The 23,319-nt window shown below is 31.1% G+C and overlaps 2 protein-coding genes across 4 annotated transcripts in view; one reads left to right on the forward strand and one right to left on the reverse strand.

Moving 5' to 3' along the window:
• LOC129960299 (POTE ankyrin domain family member J-like) overlaps nt 1-23,319 on the forward strand; it is a 103,079-nt gene that overhangs the window by 12,903 nt on the left and 66,857 nt on the right. The gene's annotated exons all lie outside the window — the stretch shown is intronic.
• The window catches only part of LOC129960300 (PIH1 domain-containing protein 1-like), an 81,697-nt gene continuing 72,476 nt past the window's right edge, over nt 14,099-23,319 (reverse strand). For all 3 annotated transcript variants that reach the window (XM_056073624.1, XM_056073626.1, XM_056073625.1), the window contains exon 2: nt 14,099-15,249. In XM_056073624.1, the coding sequence (XP_055929599.1) occupies nt 14,140-15,141 (1,002 nt within the window). In that variant the 5' untranslated portion in view covers nt 15,142-15,249 and the 3' untranslated portion in view covers nt 14,099-14,139. The remainder of the gene's footprint in view (nt 15,250-23,319) is intronic.

Below are 23,319 nucleotides of genomic sequence, written 5' to 3' on the forward strand. Positions count from 1 at the left end.
GAATGAATTCTAATTATTAAACTGTAGAATATAATTGAATTTCAATTTCTGAATAAAATTATAAGACGTTTAATCTTTTTTATTCATTTTTTCTACAATTTATATTAAAATATTTTTAGGATTGAGATTGATTTTAGAAAAGAAATGTATTCAATTTATTAGATAAAATTAGATTTCAAAATTTTTTATTAATTAACAATTTAAAATCAAGATACATTATTATAATTTGAAATTAAAAGGTTTTTATTTTATCTAAAAACATATTGAGAACTTACATCAGTCTTCTTCTTTACATTGAAAGTAGGTTCAATGCCATCTTAAAATAATATTAATAATTCATACGATTGTTAAAGCCGCATTAATGTTTTGATGTTTTAATGTTGATTATATTCAACTTTTAAATTCCTAATGCGTTTTTAATGTTTTTGAGATTGAATATATCTAGCTTTTAAATCGTTTATACATTTTTTAATGATTTTAAAATTTAGACTTCGAAATTATTAATTGTTAAAAGCGTTTTTTAGGACAGTCTGCATTTGCATATGAATTTTTAATGTTTTTATGCCTTAACAATCATTACTGCTTACAGATTTTTTTTGAATCATGAAATCAAAGTTTATTAATATTCTTCTCTAATTAGCAGCTCTAAATAGAGGTGGTAAAATAACTAACAATAAGGAATTTAATTTCTTGATGAATTTTGTGGTATATATATATTTTCCGCGACCTTATGGTATTTTATTATAAATGAATAGCTCATTTATTTCTTTTTATTAAATACTCAAAATAATAAAAAGTATGTCAAGTCCCGCTAAATTTCTGGTAATTTTTTTTTTTTTTTTTGTTCGAAATCTAATAGAGGAAAGCATCCAGAGTTGGACTATTGTTTGAAACGAATGAATGAATACATCACGGAAAATTACTTTTATTTTGGACGAAAACAAGCGGATATTTTTTGATATTTTATTTAAATTATAGCCAGGGACAATACATATCAAGCTGTTAAAACATGATTCCTCTTGGAAAATCGAAAACGTAAATAAAATATTTTTTTTCGATTACTAAAAAGAAAAGTAATGCAAACTGAAAATGAAAGAAAATATCGGTGAAGGATGAATTCTTAAATAAGCTTAGTCCAAATTACTGAATAGGCAAAGAAGAAATTGCGTGAATTAATTTTTTAGAGCAATTAATGAATGAACATGATTTTCAATGAAAGAATTAAAAAACAATGATGAAATCTATTTCATATTTTAATCGAAATGTTTCTATCGAATTTTAATAGAAAACTTCCTTTTCATTCTCGATGTATTCTGGTTTTTTTTAATCATCGTCCTTAAATTTGCAGACTTTTGAGAGATACCATTCGAATATTTTTAACTTGCATTTAGTACGGTTAACATTTTTTTTTCTTTGCTGGTCAATGGTTATTCATTATTGATCTCGCATTCTTTTTGGATCACTGTTTGGCTTTAATGCACTGAAATTTAAAATTTTTTATTGTTGTATTATCATAATTTATATCTTTGTATCTCTGTTAATTTGCGTTTAGGATTTAGTAAAACTATTTTTTATCATCTGCTGTTTGCTTACTGCAACAAGGCAATAGTCCTTGCGCCAATAAGCATTACAAAACACTTTGTACACAAAAGACCAAAGCATAACTATTTTAAGTTTAACGTTTTTAAGTATTATGGATGTGTTTAGTATAAAAAAAATACCCATTAGTTTATAAAAGCCTTGCAGGGGAAAAAAAACCTCCTGTCGATATAAAAACGCATTATATGCAATAAAATAGATTTCACGTTGGGCTGTTCTAAGGAGAAAGGGATAGGAACGCGATGAAGCTTTGAAATGCAAGAAGGGAGTGGAGGAGACAAATCTTCATCTCAGATCTGTAATAAATTTCTCTCGGACTAGCTCTGTTTCACAGCCTTAAGCTCCAATTTTGATAGTCCTAAAAAAAGGAACCGAAATTCTGTTTTCATCGTTGAACATGCGACACCGTCTATCTCATTTTTCTAAATTTTACAATAAGATTTTTAAAAAATACTCACATATTTTCCCACCTGGTAACGACAAGTTCCATTTTTTTTTTTTTTTCATATTTGTATGAATACGACACTACATGTCCATTCTTGAAGTGAATAAGTCTAAGCTTTTCGTTACAGGATGTTAAGAGTTCACTTTTTTCATCCTTTTGGAAAATTAAATAAATTAAAATAGCTAGTGTTGCTCGTTTAGCGATAATGTGTTGCTCGTTTTGCAGCTATGAAAATGTGTGGTTCCTCGTTTGATAGTTGTGTTCCTGAATGGAGAACAACCTACCGAAGATTTGTTAATCGGTACTACATTCATTGTCTCATCCTACATAACACCGGGTGTCGTCCATGTTATCTGATCGCGTTTCAAAATTACAAGCTCCGTCTCAAAATAACTCTCCAGTGTTCCTCCAAAATGGAATATCACCAAATATATATAGTGCAACATTTTGACAACTGCAACTCTATCTAGCGGTTCAATTGCAAACTATGCAGCCAATAAATTCTTTAAAAAAATGTTCTCCAAGTTTCTTAAATATCCTAGATTAGATTGTATCTTTCAAGCAGAGAACAGGATATTGGAGAAAAAAGTAGTCTACAATTTTTTGAAGCTACAGAAACGAGTTCTGCATTGTTTAATGTAATCTTTAAAAAATGCTTGATCTTTGAAAAACGTTTCTGCGCGATGTAGGTTAATTTTTAAGTACATTTGTTCATCGAGTTGTTGGCTTATAGGAATTCTGCACAATTTAGTCAGTTTCAAGTCTGGATTTTTTTGGATTAGTGGGATTGGGCAACAACTGTGACATAGCAATTACATGCCCTCTCCTTCAGTTTCTAGTCTTTGAGCAAATGAGCCGATAATAAATTATCACGATTTTGAAAACCTTTAGGGCAATAGCACATGGAAAAGTATGGATTAAATTGTCAGCATTCCTAATTTCATCACAAAAACAAAAAGCTATTGAAAATAAAAAAACTGTTTTAAATATAACAGCCATATAAAGACCCGCAAAAAACGGCTGTTTTTTGTCTTTTTACTGCCTATTGAATAGCGATCCCTTGACTAACAATGCATGAAGAGGGTGACGCTTTCTCAAAGGTCATGCACCAAGTGTCTAAACTTTTACTAATGATCTTTTTCCCTCCGTTAACGTTGACTTGTCTGTCTAGAAGATTAAGGAAAAAATGAGATTCCAAAAAGGTTTAACAATGGGAGGAATGCAAATCGGCGGATTGGAATAATTTATCGATTTTTAATCGATGCGTCATCTGTGATGTCATGAATCAACAAATGACGAATATCAGTGGCCAAAAGAAAGCAAATTTGATTGTGCCTTTCACCGTCTGGGGGCTATTGAATTTTAATCGGATAATGCAGGATAGAAAGATAAGAATTGAGGTAAAAACTTTTAAAACAGCTTCTAAAATAATTCTTGCTTATTATTCTATAACCAAACCTGAAAAGGCCAGGAAAATCTTGTTTCCTATTTGTAATTCATTTGATAATATAATATAATACAATAGCAATGTAAGCAATAAATCGAATTATTTGATTCGGGTCACTTCCTTCTTTTAAGCTATACATTGGTTATTTTGGAGCGGATCTCAGTCAACAGGGGTCAGTTGACTGTTGGAGATTTATTTCCAATCGAGATACAAATGAAGATTAGTTTCCCTCAAAATTCCTCCAGTAAGGCACCTATATAGGAAACAAACCACACTTCAAAATGTTTCTAAACATGTTCTGCATCGCTAGGATCAATAAAAGACGACACTCTTCCCCTTTATCAAGAATCCTTAACACATGGGTTTGGCTAGACACAAGACTTAGTATAATAGGATTCACTGGCGCAAATATCAAATTTGCCTATGCTGCGTCAACCTAGAACAAGTGGTATCAGAACCACCTCTAAAGCTATTGTATATTAATAGAGAGCAGTGTAAATCACGCTCTAACGGAATTTTATGCTTCCCCACGAAAGTTTTGCTAAAATAATTCAATTTCTTTAAATATTAAAACATAAAAAAATGAAACACAGTAAATAGATAAAAGAAACTGTAGTTCATTGATTGGCCTGCAACAATCAATAATGGTTTTTACTATTAATAAGGAGAAAAAGAAATATGCAGTCTGTCCGAATTGTTTAGTTGTTTACTGTCTCGTCGTCTTCCTTTTTTCTCCGGATGCGAGTTTAGTTCCTCTTCTGTATGGAAACTAAGGTATCGATAGTTTTTTTTTCTTGTAATATTGATACTCACCGCCATTCCTCATTTTTTCGTATACGAAATAAGCAAAGAAAAAGTATTACAATCGTCAAGAAACTCGAACTCCTTGAATCCGAAAAACATATTTTTTGGAATTGTGTCTGTCTGTGAACACGATAACTCAAAAATACTTAGAGTTCGGCAGATGAAATTTGGTATATCATTTCTGCTATGAATTTGAAGATTTCTATCGAATTTTGAATGAAATCCATTCAGAAAGATGTCTGAATGGAATATAAGTTAAGACAATAACTGCAAAATGAAGAGGATAGAGAGATAAAATTTGGTTCTCAGATTTAACCTTTAAAGTGTAAACATTTATCAAATTTAAAACCAAATCCATCAAAGGATTGAACACTTTATTAGAAGAAGACTTAGTACAAATAGTCATTTTGACTCAATATTACAATACTCTGGGAATTTAAAAATATTAAAAGAAATGATGGAAAATCTATCTAGTCTTTTACAGTGGAAGTCTACAGTTTGAAGATTCTTTGAACTTTTGTTTTCTTATGCAAAAATTTGGATAATGAATGAGCGTAACATCCAGTCACAATAATCCCTGTTTATACGGCTTAGTTCTGTGGTAATGAGGTGACTGGCTGCGGTTGACCATCTGTCGGTCTGTACTTTCACGAGCATATAAAAGCGATAACTCAAAAACTCAGAGAAACAAATAAATGAAATTTGGTATGTGATTTCATGATAATAATTGTAGCATTGTCCCCAATTTTGATTTCAATCGGCAGGAAAAACGGTGCTGAAATACACATTCGGTTTTGCTAGTATTTTTGTATAAATTACATCCCAGCAGCCAAATCGCCCTGTAATAGGCTCTTTCGTAACTATTGTTCGCTAATGGCATTCAGTTAATGCATTTATTGGAGAGTATGCGAGAAAAGTTTGTTGAGATCACAGCCGTTAGCTTTTTTTTTTAATCCTTAAATGCATAGCGATGCAGAATTGCATCGTATGATTAAGCCCTCATTCTCTTTATGTAGAAACCTTTGCAGAGTGTTTTTTTTTAATTATTATTATTTTAATTTTACCAAAACTATTTTATCCTTTCCGAACCCAAGTAGAATCTTTGGCAGTTCATTTCTTTATCTGTGACAATTTTCATTGCTGACGCACTATCTGAATACAATTTCATTTAGGCAGGTGTTATGAATTACGATTATTTATGTAAAAAGTAATAAAAACATACAGGAAAAATTGTTTTCAGATAGAAAAAGATAAGAGTAACGAATAATATTTATATATTTGCATATACTGATAAATTTATGCAAGAAAATGTAGCTTTTTTGTGAAGAGAAAATTCATCAATATGCAAAATCGGTCCTATAAAAGTTCACTAAACCTGAAGGACAACTCATCCTTTGCCGTCCATGGATGTACGAAAAGACGGCGTTGGTAATTGATCTATATTTTCAAACAGACTGAGGTGTAAAATTCCCCTATGTAAGGGTATCATAAGTGGTCATGCAGCAAATGCAATTTTCATTTCTGTTTAAATGCTAAAAATAATTGTTTCATGAATTTTCATGTTTTGTAATGTGATGAGAAGTATTATTTATGTTTGAAATATCATATTATTATAAAAGAGGAAGAGCGATTGTTCATGATGATGTAAAAATATATCAGTATGGTTTTTTTTTTTTAAATATAAAAAAATCTTTTGGGTTTTTTTAAAAATTTATTTTTTCGATTAACTACATCCATTTCCCGGTTGATTTCAAATTTCATTTATTAAAAATAAAAAAATCGCGCATTTAAGGGTTAAATTATAGTCACAGTAATTGTCAATGTGCTTTTCTTATTTAAATTTATATATGTTTTATACTATAATGTATTTATTCTTTCTATCAACGAAGACGTCGATCATTTACCATCTATCGGCTTTTCCTTTTCAGACAACGGTAAAAACTTGTTAATTTGTAGTGACTAAAATTAATTATTTCTCATTTTATACTTGCTTTTCTGGCTTATTTGAAGAGTTCGTTTATTTAAAAAGATAAACATATTTGTCAGTTTATACAAAAGCTATATTTATCGCAATTAATTATCCTAAATTCATTTTTTTAAAAGGTATTTGAAATAAGTCACTGCATTGTAAGCTTATCACCTCTTACTTTATCATATCAAAGTAAAGGAAGTATTGTAATTGTTAAAGAATAGAAATGCTGATTCTTCTTCACGCTTTATACCTCCCAAATTTATTTGTAACGAAATACTACAAAAATGCAACGTATTAGAAGTACTAAATCTGCTTCGTGGTATTTATACCAATATTATAGACTTCTCGCAAATTTTAAGCGAAATCTTCTGTCTACCTTCATGCGAATATGCTTAGCAAAAAATCGCATGGCCAAAATGGTTGAAATTAGCCACGGTTTTATCTGTAAATGCATTTCATATTTTAAAGCAAGCTCATGAAAATATTGATGGTATATCACTCTGCCTATTGAACAAGATGACTAAAAGTGTAACTAGATAAATAAATGATATTGAAATATCTTTACTACAATCACTATAAGAGGGTGAAATTCTGAAAATATTAAAATGGTTTAAAACTCTAGAATATTTGGAAATAATCAAGAATATTTTCGGACTATATTACACTTTAGAAAATTGCAGAACTTCCTAAAAATTTGTAGAAAATTTAGGAGCATTCTAGAACATTATTGGATATTTTTTAACATAATTTCATTTCGGAACAATCGTGTGTTATATAAATATATTTATAAAACGATTTAATTGCCCAGAATATTCAATATCTTTCTAAGATATTCTAGAAAGTTTTAGTAGATTCAGAAAATTTACTCAACATTTGGAGATATCTGAAAATATTTTCGAATTGTATGTATTGAAATTTGCACAGCATTATAAGCGTTTCTTGAATCCCCGAGGCGTAATGGTCTCTCCCAACGCGCAGGTGTGAGGTTCGATTCTAGGGTTCCGCATAAGGCTGACCACCTAACCGGGACATATGCTTTGGGCCACCCCAGGGCCCTTGGTCAAGAAAGTAGATATGGGAACTGTAGGCCTTGGCCCACAAGGGCTGCCGTATCATTGAGTGTAGTTTTTACAAACGTTTCTTGACCATTTTGAAACATCCAGATTATTTTTTTTAATTGGAACTTCTTAACAAATTTGTAGTATTGTACATTTTTATGTATTTCGACAATTGCATTAATTATTTAATACTGTATATTTGTGTCTTTGTGTACAACTTATGGCTATTATATAGCATCTTTCTCGAAACTTACTGCGGGATTCATTTATTTACTTTAATGAAATAAATTAAAATTGAATCAATCAAATTAAAAATTAAATTTCACACATTTGAGTAAGTTATTTGTGCATTCGCATCAATTAAATTACTGTGTTAACATTGTTTAAAACATAGATTTCTTCTAGAAGGTCGTCACATTTATATTTAAACTTAACTATAGTAGATGATGTTAGTTACGGGAAATTATTGAAAAACTTATGTGAAAAAGAAATGAATGAGCAAGCAAGAGACAATGACGGATATATAAACTAGTCAATAATAAAATCAAAATAAACCCTAACGGTAACCGTTCCTTTTTCATACTTGCTAAGATTGTACAGCAGATTTTCGAACGGGTCATTTCAAACATCTCATTGCATCAGCTTATTATTTTTTTTACACACTTTCATTTAATTTGTCTTATATTTGACATGATACATTTTCATAATAGATTGTTATTATAGTTTAGAAATTTTGTGCACTTATGTATTCTCGAATACAGCATACTATATAAATATTTTCAAAACTCATTTATCAGGTAATCAAATAATTTAATTCAATTTTGTATCGTAGAGTGGTTTTTCTTGAAACTAAATCTGACGAAAACACAAGTGGTTTTAAGATTCAATTTTTATATTTTCTGCTAATAATAAAAGATAATGTATATGTGTGGAGGAGAGGGGAGACGGGATCACCCAAAATATAGCAATAAGTAATTCGCAGGCCAGGCCATTTGACTTAGAACTACCAATTATGGCACACATATAACAGAGGCGACGAAAATGTGCAAATGTGAAATTTTAATTAAAAATTGAGATTTTGATGTTTTTTAGGGATAATTTCTGCAAATATTGCAGCATAAAATTTACTTTCATACCATCTTAAAATTAAAAAAAAATGTTTTTAATGATATTAATTTGTTATTTTTCTTAAACTAGGGCAATTTTTAAAAAAAATTATTTTTTCCTGATTAGATTAGAATCTTGCACAAAAATTCAGTTTTCATTGCTTCATCAAATATTTAATCGCGTGATATTTTTCTATTGTTGAAAGCTAAAAACGAAGGTTTGTGTTTAATATCCGAGTAGTTTACATGGCCAATCCGAAAGTGAAGTGACAGTATCCTGAATGTTAGATGAACCGAACAATTACGTTTTTAGTGTTCATGGATGTCGATTCTATTAGAATGGCTCATTTACATAAACAGAATAGGTATTAGCACGGCTTTAATTTTTGTCACAATTTGATGCTCAAAAGTGTTTTCCTGAGATAATAGTAAATATTAAATTATGCGTAAAAGATTTAATGGTAAAAACAAAATTACCGGCGAAACAACTGTTCGCCAAAGACGGCTAGTATCAAATAATTAAATAAATGACCTAAATACAAAATTAATTTTCAAAAATTCTACTTCTTAATACCCTAAAACAGACTTTTTTTGAGTGTGTGTATGGGCGCAGAGGAAAAAAAAAAAAAAAAAAAAAAAACGATAACTTGAAAAGTGTTTCACACTTGAAAGCGTTGAGCAAGGAAATCTATTTTTCGTCTAACCATTTAAATTTCGCATTAACAGCTGTCTGAAAAGAAATAAAGAAGGGGAAAAAAAAAAAAAAAAGCGAAGTTAAATTACTTTCAGTAAAGCTTATTTGAACTTCAGCTTTCGATGACTAATTTATGTTTTTGACATAATGTGACTCATAAGGTTTTGAAGAAATTCTGAAGATGACAATTTTTCACATGATTAACGTTGCATAAGCACACTGCACTTCGCCGAACGTTATTTTTAAAAATGACTTCGGAGTTCACATTTTATCGCACTGCTTAAAGCTCATTTTTGAAATAAATTCTTTTTCTTATCAAAAGAATCAGAAATTTGTGCGAAACGAAGCGCGGAGAAATCAGCGTGAGTGTTATCGCCTTGACATTTTCGTATACTTTAGCAATATTGCTCGCATTGTGTTTATAGTATAGTAAAAAAAAATTAATTATGCATGTTCAACATAATGGTAAGATATTAGCTTCGAGATCGGAGGGTCCCAGGTTCGAAACCCGTTTCTACCATGTAAGCGGCTTTGGTGCATGTTAAATCCGTCCACTAGTATGATTCGGAAGCTTGGAGAAGCGGTGCCAGCTCAGGTGTCATCTGAGTACGGTTCAAAATGACGAGATCCTTCGCAAAATAAACCTACCTTTTCGATTATGCCCAAAATTTAATACGGATCTACAATTTTGGTATCAAAATCATTTCATTAATGCAAATTGTTGCGTTTGAGTTCTAACGTCCATCTATACGTGAATAGACAGAACAACAGACAATCAACCCTTTAGGGGAATGGGCCTAAATTTGACATATATATATACAATTCAAATGATAGAAAGAAAAAAAAATAATAATAATTCCACTCACGTGGCTCATTGCGATATTTGAGCTAGCAATTTCACATGTACTCGAACGGGCAGATATATATCCTTTTAATGTAATTTACCCAAAATGAGATAGAAATCTACAACTTTCACATAAGCATATGAAATTCCACCTGTTTAGCTTGTTGCGTTTTTTGTATTGTATTCACAGACAGATAGACCGATAACAATTCCAAACATGACTTTTTCGGGCTGAGAAAAGTCTGAAATGTAGTGATTATTCGTCGACGACGACGAATTTCGGGGATTGATGAATACAAGACTTTCTTTTTCTTTCTTGAATACAAAGTATAGAATAAAGTAGGGGGATGGCAGGTGCATGCTCTTTTATCGATCCCTAAATAAGCTTTGTTGTAATTAAAAAAAAATTTGAAATAAATCCATAGTAAAAAGTCTAAGTCTAAAAGAATAACTCCCTGGATTAACCTATTTGCATTCGTCAAAGGAATGATCCAGACATGACGCTTGCCAATTATGATCAGTTTTAATACGTTTACGACAACTTTTACGTTACGTTCTCATGATATTCTCCTAGTAAAATATTAAATTCAAAAATATTAATTATAAATTTTTGTATTTATGATTTATTTATTAAAATCCCCTACTGTTTCTTTAATAATTAAATGTCATTTATTAAAATGTTAAATACTGAAAATAAATTTTTACTGCCATTTTGAGTTTAAAAATTGTTGTTTCCTCTCGATGAATACGTTTTTAGAACAAATTTTCTTAATTCGGCCTTTAATTCTGTTCCGGTCAGCCTCGAATGAGCCAATTTCTACAGCCAATTTTTCAGTCGTCAAAGAACAATAAATCATACAACACACTCAAATTAGTACAAAAGAAATTCAGATTTTTGGTTTTATCATTGAAATAAAATTTTTAGAAACAATTATTACTACTTTATTAAAATTATTATTAATTAACTATAGATTATTTATTATAAAATTGTTAAATATCAAAAATAAATCTTTATTGCCAAGTTTGGCTAAAAAATTTCATTGCACTCATTTTAAGAACCTTAATCTGAATTATTGAATGAATCTAATTCCAACTCTTCCAAAATTTAGCCAATTATCCTCCTTATTAAATGCGCCACGATTGCTCTCATTTAAGCATTTATATAAGCATATTTTATATTCGCATTATTTCCAAATTTATTACTTCATTAACAAAGAAAAACATGAGCTTATTTTATTTCTATGTCTTAAGCTGACGATTGTAAATTATATCTCATTCGCGGCTCGGTTGATAGATAGATATGCTTGAGAACATGTAAGCGATGTCAATCCCACGGATGACAGTTAATTCCTCGAGGTTAGAATGGCCTAAAGGGACGTAGTTTTCGTCGCCATATTTGTCAAAGATACGGACGATTCTTATCGCTTCATCTGCCGCGGGGGTTTAACGAAAGAAATTTCCCGTTTTTTGAAGTAATCACAGAAAAATAGTTTGAATTCTTAAAAATTTTACAAATCATTTGTTTCATTCGTTGAAGTCAAACTGCTGCCGTTTTAAAAGTTGTTTCGTGCGTATTAACTAGTTAACTGTTTTTGACGAGCACACTCGTCATGGAAAAAGTAGAACATGTTGCGTTATGACGAGTTTATTAGTCAGGAGTAATAAGTAGTAAATATAGCTAAATTTTTGAGACACAATTTAGATACGCATTTTCCGAAAAGGTCGAAACAGTGAATGAAACAAAGGGATGGATATATCTAACAGATCTTCGTGGTAACCATAAAAATGCCATGACTTAAAGAAACAATATTAACACATCTGTATATCATAGATGCATTCCCTCAATTCAGTTATAAATGTATATGTAGGAGAATAGATGAAAGAAATGACAAGAAGTAAGTATGATTCCAAAATATATACGGCGAGCAAATTTTTTTTTTCCTGCAAAGGGTCATATATCACTGTTGTTGTTCTAACCCTTTGCACTCGGATGACTGTTCTCAGGCACCATTTTGATTTATTTACTTTCTAATTTTGATTGTTAAAAATAACTTCAGAGTGGTAAGAAGATGTAGATTAGTTTTTCGGAAAAATTCAACTTAAAACAATTGTTTATTACTCCGAAAAAGAAATATATAAATTCTTTTGTTAAAGGAATAATGATGCATCGATTTACTTTTCCGAGTGCAAGGGGTTATTACAATTTTCAAAGTTTATCACACTCAGATAAATGATTTATAGAACATTGAAATATTAAGATTCGTTGAACAGTAAAGGGTAATACGCTTCTTCTGCATTGGGTGGCTAAAGGAACGCGGTGGCTAAAGTCTTAGTATTTGAACCAGAGGATTCGAGGTTCGAAACCCGTTTTTACTGAAGAACCGTAGTATGAGCAGATCTGGTGAATTTTAACTCAGTTGCGGTCAAATGTCTTCCCGCTGGTATAGTGCGGAAGTTGGGAGGGGGAATTGTCGGAGCAAATGTCGTTCTCTTCATCTGACCGCGATACAAAATGACGAGATGTGTTCCAAAATAATTTTAATGCTGCTTAAAAAACTGGATATTAATATAACTAATTTGAGATAAGATGGTTTCTTCATGGTAAATGAGTCGCCAAATAAATGAAATTTGATGAATAGGAAAGAATATCTCCACTTTTCCAGCCAAATTCAAGATTTGACTCAAAGCTTCCAGAGGGAAGTTTAATGCTATATCCCATGCAACCTTGGTTTGGCTCTTTTTCTCACAAATGAAAGAGGAATTGCCATGAACAGGGTCCTCCCCAGTAAAAATAGCTGCCAAGATGTAACAAAATGAATAGGAATATGATTTGAATCCAGTCAAGATGAACATGTTTGTTTTGAGGGCTAAGAATTCCTTAGTCGAAGCGGGAAAGGGATGTGTCTTCTTGCTTACTATTTGCATTTTATGCCAGCCAATACTTTAATACTTTATAAATTTTATTGGCATTACTATCTTGTTTCTTTTTATCAACCAACATAATGTGCACGTTAATTATAGAAAAGTAGCTAATTTTTAAAGAGTTACATTTTTCCACCACTAGTTATTTGCTTAAATGTCGTAAAAATTGTATTTTATATTGCGTTCGTCAATAAATGTACTGCTGAAAAATGACAGAAATTAAACAGTGGGAGTGCTTAAAGAATGCCTTTCGTAAAATATTTTTTGTACAGTCAAGTTTTAAACAATAAAAGTTCTAATCTCCTGCGATCAATAGTTTTCGAGTTATGAAATTCCATTATTTTAGACCAGTGAAAGAGCAGGAAGAAATCAATAAATGGATGATATTAACTAAGGCAGTCATTCTATGGTCTAAAATAGTGGTATTCAAAACTTCCTAACTCGGTTAGCTTGGCTAGCAGCAAATTAAAATAATACATAAAAATTTAAATTTCGTAATTTTTTCAGAAGTATATTTATAGATACAAATTATAATTCTTTACATTATTATAAGCACTGTATAGTTATCGCCAACGGTTTTGAAATTAATTATTAGTCCATGAATTTTCTGAATGCCACATCCACTAGACGTTGTCAGTTATGAATTTAAAAAATCAGTTAAAGATGCAAGTGTATAAAATCTATCTTAATATGACAATTTTTCTGAAATTCGATAAGATTCGCCAATTTTGATAACTATGCAATATCAAAATCGGCTCGAAAATTTTTGTACTGGAACAAAATTCCTGATGGTATTTTTTTATTATTATTATTAATCTTAGATTTTATAGCACTTTATTGCGAATGATGGTTAGATGACAGGAACGATATTTGAGTTAACATTCCCCTCGCCAAATTTCCATACTACAGCAGTGGGAGCGGACGGGTTATCCTCAACATCATTAACTTTGTTCAAGTTTAGCAAGTCAGCAGACATGGGTGAAGCCAACAGTATATCCACGAAAGCGGAAACAACAGGCTAAACCGGAAATATGCCCAAACAGGTTTGGTGCTTAGCGTGTTAATCATTTTTATTTACCTATAAAATAAAGATACTCGAAATATGAAAATAATAAAACAAGCAGTAACAGAGATACAAATTTTTTATTAATAATTATATTTTATTATAATTAAATTATATTTTTTATTAATAATTATTCTGAAACAAAATGACAGCAATAGCATCACAAAACGTTGATATCTATTTAATTAATTATCTTCATCGTGATTGACATGAGCTAGAGGCAAAACGACTGCTAAGGTGCCACAATAAAAATTAGCTCGACATCGTTCCGGAATGACTGGATCAGGTAAACTCACATCAATATTATAGTTATGCTTTTTTTCAGTTATCACAATTCGTTTACTGGACACAGATACATTGAACTGGGGATGATCTTCATCTAAACAATAAGCTTCTAATACGTATTGCAATGGATAACTATCACTAGCTGGTACCTGAAATAATCCAAACTTCACACCGGGTTTTTGATTTTCAGGAAGCATTGAACTGGACGGTTCATATACAACAGGCACTGGATTTTGATTAATGGTTGAAGATTCATTTTCTTTTGATTTGGAATTTTTAGGTCCAACAGATTGGACAGATGAATGATCAGAAACAGCTTTGACAAGAGGATTGCTTAAACCACGTGGATTAGTGTTTTTAATGAAATGTGTTTGCAGAGTGCCATGGTAAGGATTTTTCATTTTTACGCAGCAATCCTCACGGATAAAGATACCATATTTATTACCGATTCCTTCGATACAAAGGGATAATACGAAGTTTCGTGTATCCTCATCGTTTAGAAGAATGTAAAGGAATTCGGTGTTGATGACTACATCAAAACAAATACAGTCCTTACCAGATTTATCCTTTTCATTACGGGGTAAGCCAAAGCCTAAAGGGAAACGTATGGTTTCGTCTCCACTCACATCTGTAAGCGACATCAAATTTTCATCCGGTTTTGGCACATCTTCACAATGGCACATATTAATGAAAACTTTAACATCCTTAGTAGTTTTCGATTGGATACAAAATCCTGGTTTTGGAAAGACTTGTTTTCCTTCTTCAGAATTTAATTCAAAGGGCTCAGTCTGATCGAAAGATTCGCTTTCTTCGACGATGTTCAAAATGGACTCTTTCGGACTCACATCCAGGAAATTATCGCCACTGCAGCTGGCGATGTTTGGACTGCTTCCTAAAAACATTTGACTAAATTAATGTCCCAAATTGAAGCTATACCAAGGTTATGGGTAAGCGATCTTGTAATTTTTTAACAGTGTAAAATGAGGATATGGAATTTTGAGAATCCGAGCCTAAAAATGAAAGAAAAGCAAGCAATTAGTACAATGAAAAAAATACAATTCAAAATCAATAACTCAAACTCATTAATTGGAGAAAAAAATGATTCACATGTAGAATACATTAATGAATTTTTGAATCTACTTCTTGTACAGGAATATGAAACGACTTCTCTCCACAGTAAGAAGTCACTACCCATTTTGTGAGAAAATTGCGATGTGAATAGGCCGTAGTGTCAGTGCAATAGCTTGTCTTCATATCATTACAATAGTCAATATTGAAAAGAGATTCTTGATGCTCTTTCGAAAAATAAACAACGTGTCGGTATCATTATATAACATTCATCGTTAACAGAGAACTTTTGTGGAAAATTTCTTGTATAAATAGCCATAAAATTATTCCAATTTTGAGAAACGTGGAAATAGAAACTAAAACCCTTTCAAATCATAAAATATGTGCAAACAACCTATTTAGTGAATCCCTCCTACTGCCTAAGGCAAAGGGGAATCTTCTGTGAAAAAGCCGCAATCGTCAGAGATAATACGGACCTCCTAGAGTGCTTAACACAGTCGCCGCTTTTAATGCCCATCTCAGCAGGCGCTTGAAGCCAACCCAATTGGACGTTAAAAGAAAATTCACAAAGCGCCCAAAACGGTCCGGCTGGAAGTGAGAGGGTTAAAACTAGTTTGAGTGCTCGATCGGTATTGGTTGAACTTCCAATACTTAACGAATTCTTAATATATATCGAATTGCCGATAAATACATTTACATTTTCGATAGTGATCGAATTTGCATGAATATTGCATCAGTTCTGGCAATGTTTTACATTTTTTTTTTTTTATTTCAAGGCATTGAATTTTATTTCCATTATGTTACAATATCATCTATAGTTCGAATTTATTTTGGTTAATTCGAAAACAAAACTAATTTTTAAAAATTTGAATTAATTTCATTAGTTAAATGCATGCGTATCTTGTGTGCTATCAAGATCTTTAATTCATTCGAGGATTTTATTGTGTACAATGTATTCGATCAAAAAAAAAAAGCAATAAAAAGTTTCTCACTTTCTTTAAAAACATTGAGCAAATTAGATCAGCGTCCCCCAAATTGTGGTTCGAGACAACATTTTGAATGTATAAGCATTTTTCCATAATTTGGAAAAATGTAGTTATGCACAAGTCCACAAACAATAACAAACGGTTAATAAGAAATTTCACAATATTAAATAATAATTGTTTTTATAACCAAATTTATAAAAATTAATTCTAGGCCCATGAAATTATTTTTAGAAAATTGTGTGCAGTTAGTTTTCAAAAAAATTCATGCGTTGAGAATGAAATGAGTCGCTATATTTAAAAGTTTGGGAACTCTTGTATAAAATTATAATTACAACGTTTATTCTGACGTTTTATTAAACAATTTGTATTCAAATGAATGCACAAAGTTTCGTTAAAATTAATTAATTAATTAATTTGTTTATTTATTAACTATACACCATCTATTAAATAAATCTTTACAGCTATTTTGCGATTAAAATTTAACGTTTTCTCTTGCTGTACTCTATCTCGGACCATTTTTTTTTTTTTTTAAATAAATAGAATTTTTTACAAAGGCCTTGTGAGCTTTAAATAAACGAAGTTCCACTATATTTTCAATACAACCAATTACAGGTACTTAATATGACGTATATATAGTATTACCCAGCATTTACGTTCCCGCCTTTAACGAATTACCAATACTAACATTTTTTATAGGCTCTCCTTAGGTTAAGTATAACTGGTAATTAATATATGTAGTTTCCCGCGATTTACAATTATTCCTCTGATCCCTTGAAAAGCGGCGTAATCTTATAACTTTAAACGAACAATTCTTGTGTATATATATATATATATATAAATTTATTTCGTGTATCTCGGAAACGGTTCTAACGATTTGGGTCAATTTTTTTTTTTTTTTATTTAGATAAGGTTTTGCTTTTTAAGTTTATCTGTATAGATGTCCTTACCGAAAAACCGCGATTCTACATTAAAGAAAAAATTTTTTATAATTAAATCTTGACATGTGGCTACACATGACCTACATAAGCGTATCCGGGATGGAGTAGTGGTCAGGGCTTCGACCTCCCATGTATTTTTCTCATGTTCGATAGGATTTTATTTACGATTTTATATTGCAATATCTTGATCAAGACCGATCAAATAAGAGAGTAGCATTACAAGACAATCCTTTTATTTACAGCCTTATATATTTACAAATAAACAACTTGTTCTTATTTAGGTTAATATTATTTACAAAAACAAATAACAGTACAATCACGAAGTAGTTCCTCGATCAAATCGGAAAATAAGTCACAAAAAAAAAAAAAAAAAAAAAAAAAACGCTACTTTAGGGTTAAACTAACAGTTACTCCAGGGCCGCTCCAGAAATCCACCCATCTTTATCGGGTAGATCGTAACACAAAGCCCCAATCACACAGAGCTTCTCAAAAAGCAGGAACAACTTTTCCGCTCACCGAATTCTAATTCGAAGCCTTTTTCTCCCCCTTCCTTGTATATATATATATATATATATATATATATATATATATATATATATATATATATATATATATATATATATATATATATATATATATATATATATATATATACCGCGTTTTATTTCTATCAGATATCCGCCTCCGGTTTTCCCACTGGTGAACTGGAGTTCCCTATCACCCAATAGCTGCTCAATAACACTTCCTCAATGGTCTCCACGCGATCGAGGGACTATCTGTCAAAGATCTATCTTTGTGGCCGACCTCTTCCTCCGACCTTAAGATCATGTTAATTATAATCAATTCGCAGCTAACATCGGTTGACCCCTGGGTTTGACACTTAATGACAACGGTTACTGGTGACTGATTGTTTCTTGATAACTTGAAGAGTCTCTTCATAAAGGAAAATAAAAGTTTAGTATATGGATGTTTTGACGTTTATCTCCCTTGACGACATGATAGATCTATTTGAAATCATGGGGCACGCATCTGTGTTCCCACATCTGGATAATAACAAATGACCAGACACAATCATTCTACTAGTGAAAAGGATCCACATCTGGTAGTTCATATGCACTTAACTATGTGTGGGAAAACTGTTGACGTTACGTCTGGTCTGGGCATGTGAAGAAACAGGGAAAACGTTACAATATTAAAAATTGCCGAGCGAAAATTAGTCTTCCTGGACTATTAATAAGCGGAACAATATTATAATGGGTCATACTGTAAATCTGAAAATGGAAGAAGCTGCATTCCATTTACATGGTCTTCTGATCTTTGGCCTTCAATCTAAAATTCAGCTAAAAAATTCTCAAGAAACAAAAGGAAAGATACTGTAGAGAAAGGGGAACTGAATGCCCGATAATTGAACTCCAAGGGAATCAAAAAGCAAGAGAGCGAAACGGTTTGTTTTATTTGAAAGAAGGTCAAGTAACATTTCAGCTATGAATTTACTGATAAATAAATGATACAGATAAAGCCTTTTGTTTCGTTCCTTCAGGCCATAGAACTAATGATTAAAAGTAATAGAAATAGCAACATGAAAAACAGTTAGCATTGACGAAGTTTTCTACTATGGCAGTTATTCTACAACAAATGAGGTCGTTGAATTTGCATTGGCATTCAAGAATGAATAATATAATCAGTTAATATAATTGGTTTTTTTAACATATACGCGAAGAAAAAGTCGGGAGAAAAGCAATTAGAAGTACATATTTTTGAATTCAATATTCCAGCAATAGTAAACACATTCAATTAGTATCTTGAACCAATCCAAGAAATAAGATTGAACCGCTTTCTTGTCGAGCTCAAAGCATCGATTTTCTGTATTTTTGTGTTACGGTACCTAATAAGCAACGCAATTTTAAAGTATGCTAAATGAAAATATAAACAATGTACAATTATTTCCCACAATAAACCGGACAAATTGCACCGATTCTTTGATTTTGTATCCATCTCATAAATGGATCAGCTTTCACTGATAATTTTAGATCACAAAAATGCCGGTCTAATTCTTAAAATACAAAATGGCAGAAGTTTCTGGATATACCTTTGTAGTCTTGAAAAATAATAATGAGGTAAAAAAAAAAAAAAAAAAAAAAAAAGGTATAAAAAATGTTTATTAATTGTAAATATTTTTTTGTTATCTCTCAGTCTCTATTCTTTCTATCTCTGATTGGCACCTCAAATTTATTCCAATAGTCGATTTAATACGATATTCTCTAATTTTTAAAATTATGTTTGCAAACCATGAACGTGAATCAGTAAAAGAAAAGCATTTTAATCTTTCGTACTTCACTGACATTGCTATAGGAATACTGGATTGCATACATACTTCAGGCTTAACACATATAATACAATTTTTTAATTAAACAATACAGACAGGCCTTTACTGAGATCACAATTACTAATTTTGCTTGCTAATTTAAGTCATTGTATTCTCTTTTATGGCGAATGAGAACAGAAAAGCATCTAATTAGTTTTGGTTAAACTACTATTCAGGCTACTTTAAAACAAGCATACATTAAAATATCTGATTTGTTCAGCAACCAATGAAGTTACAGAGTTACACGGAACCAACAGTTTTCTTTCCTTGTGTTTTGTGTTAAATTTCGTAGAATATCATCTCTCTCTTTCGATATATTGATTCTAAAATATATCTATAAAACTGGAGTCGTGATATATACTTTGCAATATACACAAATAGATCGATCAAAAGAAAATAAAAACTTGGAAGAATTCTGCACAAAACTTGACCTGCAAACATATGCTATATATACATTTTCCTTGTAGCGCATTGAGCTTTTGATTTATCTTGTTCACAAACAGGCAATTTCAAAAACACTTTCCCCCCGCACTGAAAGGGGCTTAAGATGATTATACTTATCAAAATCTCGAGATCGAAATATTCTGTCTCTAATTTATCTTAGACGAAGTATACAGTTGCCAAAAGAAGATTTTACAAATTAGTTGTAGGTTCAAAGATGTCTCTCAAACCCCATAATTCCAATTATGAGTTAAAAGATGTAATAGAAATGAAAGGGCATGCTTTTACCAACAGCTCTTTATCGAAACATCTTTTTGATAAATTTTATTTCGCACACCAGAGCGTGCGTAGGATTTAAAAACAACAATGGAATGAAAAAAGTGAGTGGGTGAAAGAAAGGATTGCGTAAAAGTTACATTTCTACTGGACTATTATTATGTGGATTACACGAACCAAATCCAAAAAGTATGGCATCTAGCCAAACAAATGAATCAACTGGAGACCAGTGGACTGCCACTACGGAGCAAAATTGAATACGCCAATTTTTTATGCATTCAGGTCTTAGTCAATATCAACACAAAGTGCGCAAGATGCAAAAATTACACTAAATATAAACGAAAAATGCTCTGTCATGTGATAGAGTCACCGGTGGAATAGCGAAGGCCACTTTGCAAGGACGACAGAATTACATAAAAGATTAGACCACATGACAGAAAAAAAAAAAAATAGAACCTGTGAAGAAAATGTGTTACAGGGAGAAAAAAGAATTGAAATACTTGAAGTAGGTTAGGAAATGGGCAGAGTGAAAAACATAAGCGGCCGTGGAAAACCATTCAATTAAGCGGTATAAATCTTCCAAAGGTTATAGACAAGTTTTTCAAGTTAAACGATTTTTAAACGTGTTTAAGAAATATTCAACCGCAACACATACCTTTTTCTATAAAACAATCCAACAGAAAGAAGGCGGGATATTTTACGTTAAAAAAGTAAGAAAAAGTTTTTTTTTTCTTTTTTTACTTTACAAAAATTTTCTATAGGTAAATTTTATTACATTCAACCTTTGCTTGTGAATTAAATCAGAGCAATTGTAAAAATACCATTCCGAAATATAATTTTCAGTCTAAGATTTTAAGTATTCAACAACTTCTTAGAGTGTTTGCGTTTAATTTCATACCTTATTAAAAATAAATGAATTATCGATGCGTTATTAAACTTATTGGTATATTATTATTGTGTCATGATATTTGATTAAACTAATTTTTTACAGTAAAAATAATGTTCTGGAATCAGGGCATCTTTTCGATAGCGTATTTGATCTAAATTTTTTTTTATGAAGTAGAAATCAGGTATGTAAAGGTACAGATGATATAAATACATGAAATAAAAAGAAATTAATAGAATTTAACAGAAAAATATAGCTTATTGCGGATATTTTTATAAACATAGGTTTTTGATTTTTTTTGTTCAAAAACAAAATTTAATACCGTTTGTACAAATACTACTGCTGCTACGGTTTTGAATGAAAGTTGACACTTTTATATATACAACGGTCTTCGGATTTATATGTTTATCATGTAATTTTAATGGGGAATCAAAAGATGCGAAAATGTGATTAACCCTTTAAAAGGCCATTTCTTTCTAGTCATAATATAGTAAAATATTTTTAGGAATGAGACTGGCTTAAGGAAAGTGATTCATTTAACTTATCAGATAAATTTAATTTGATTAGTTAATTTATTGTGTTAATTAATAATTAAGTAACAAATCAAGACACGCCATTTTGTGTGAGACAAGGAACTGTAGCATCTAAGTTTCTGTCTTATTGAAAAATTTGTCAGAACTTAAGCCAATCTACATAACTTCACCCAAAGATAGATAAATAGGGTGGGAAGCATACTTCCCATGGCCTTACAAAGGGTTAAAGAACAGAAAATAGAAACGAATTAAAAGTTATAGTTTTATAATTCTAATCCTTTGCACTCTGGTGACTTCTCTGAGGCCCCATTCAAGACGGTGCATCATTTTGTCTTTTTCATTTATTTTTTAAATTTTAATTGCTAAAAATACCTACAGAGATACCTAATACGATGTGAATAATTTTTTGAGGAAATTCAATTTCAAACAGTTATACATTTATTTTTTGGAGTAATAAACGAATCCTTGTATTAAATGAATAATTATGCATCGAACTTACTTTTACTTCATTATTTTACTTTTTCAAGTGCAAAGGGCTAAGACATGAAAACACTGCACATTTTTCTGCATTTTGATAATGGTTGAAATTCGAGTGAATTAAAAAAAAAATATTTATTGCAGTATTCATTATTTTACCAATGAGATTTAAAGTATAATAAACTTCGTAGTGGTAATATGATTATTAATACTGATTAATTACTGATAATTCGCAACATGGCCGAAAAAGGACACAAATGAAGTTGAAAATGATTTTGAATCATTTTTATTTACCCACAAATAAGGCTCGCCAAGTGCTTATCCCGAGATTTCTACGGGGCAGCGGTGGCCTGGTGGTAAGGTTTTGGCCTCGGAGCCGGGCGGTTCGAGTCCCAATTCCACCTAAGAATCGTCGTGTAAAGCGGGTCTGGTGTGTCGTTCTCGTCATTTGACCGTGGTTCAAAATAACGAAGTCCGTCCCAAAATAGCTCTAGTGTTGATTTAAACCGGGACGTATATTTATATATATTAAATCTTATCCGTCTAGCTTAAAAGGTTTTGAGTTATCTTGTTCACAGACAGACATATTTCAAAAATGTCTTTTTGGACAATGGCTCTGAAATGTGGAGATTCGTTCGAATTTTTTGACAATTACATTACTTTCACTTTGTATACGAGAAAGTAAAAAGAGGCACTTCCTGTTTGCTTTTATGTGATAAAACTCCTCTTTTATATATGATGGAAGTTTCTTAACAATATTTTGGGTTAACAACCGCGGATAATCAAGGATATGAAATGAACCTACAATGAAAATTGGTTCATTTATAGCTGATGGGATCATAATTAAAGATCGATTTACATAAAATTTCGAAAAAAAAAGAAAAAAAAAAGGGGGGGGGACTGGTTTTTAAAATGAATACAACAAAAAGAAACGACATTTTTAAAATTAAATATGTGGTAAAGATTTATTTTTTATAGTTTTAGTAAATTAAGTATCATTAATAACAGGAACTATAATAATTTCAAAAATTACGTAATTTTAACAAAACAGCACTTCGAATACAATAATGGGGCGTTAAAACTTATAGAATTTATCTACCGCGTAATTAT

Source organism: Argiope bruennichi, chromosome X2 (genome assembly GCF_947563725.1).
Source record: "Argiope bruennichi chromosome X2, qqArgBrue1.1, whole genome shotgun sequence".
Taxonomy (NCBI): Eukaryota; Metazoa; Arthropoda; class Arachnida; order Araneae; family Araneidae; genus Argiope; species Argiope bruennichi.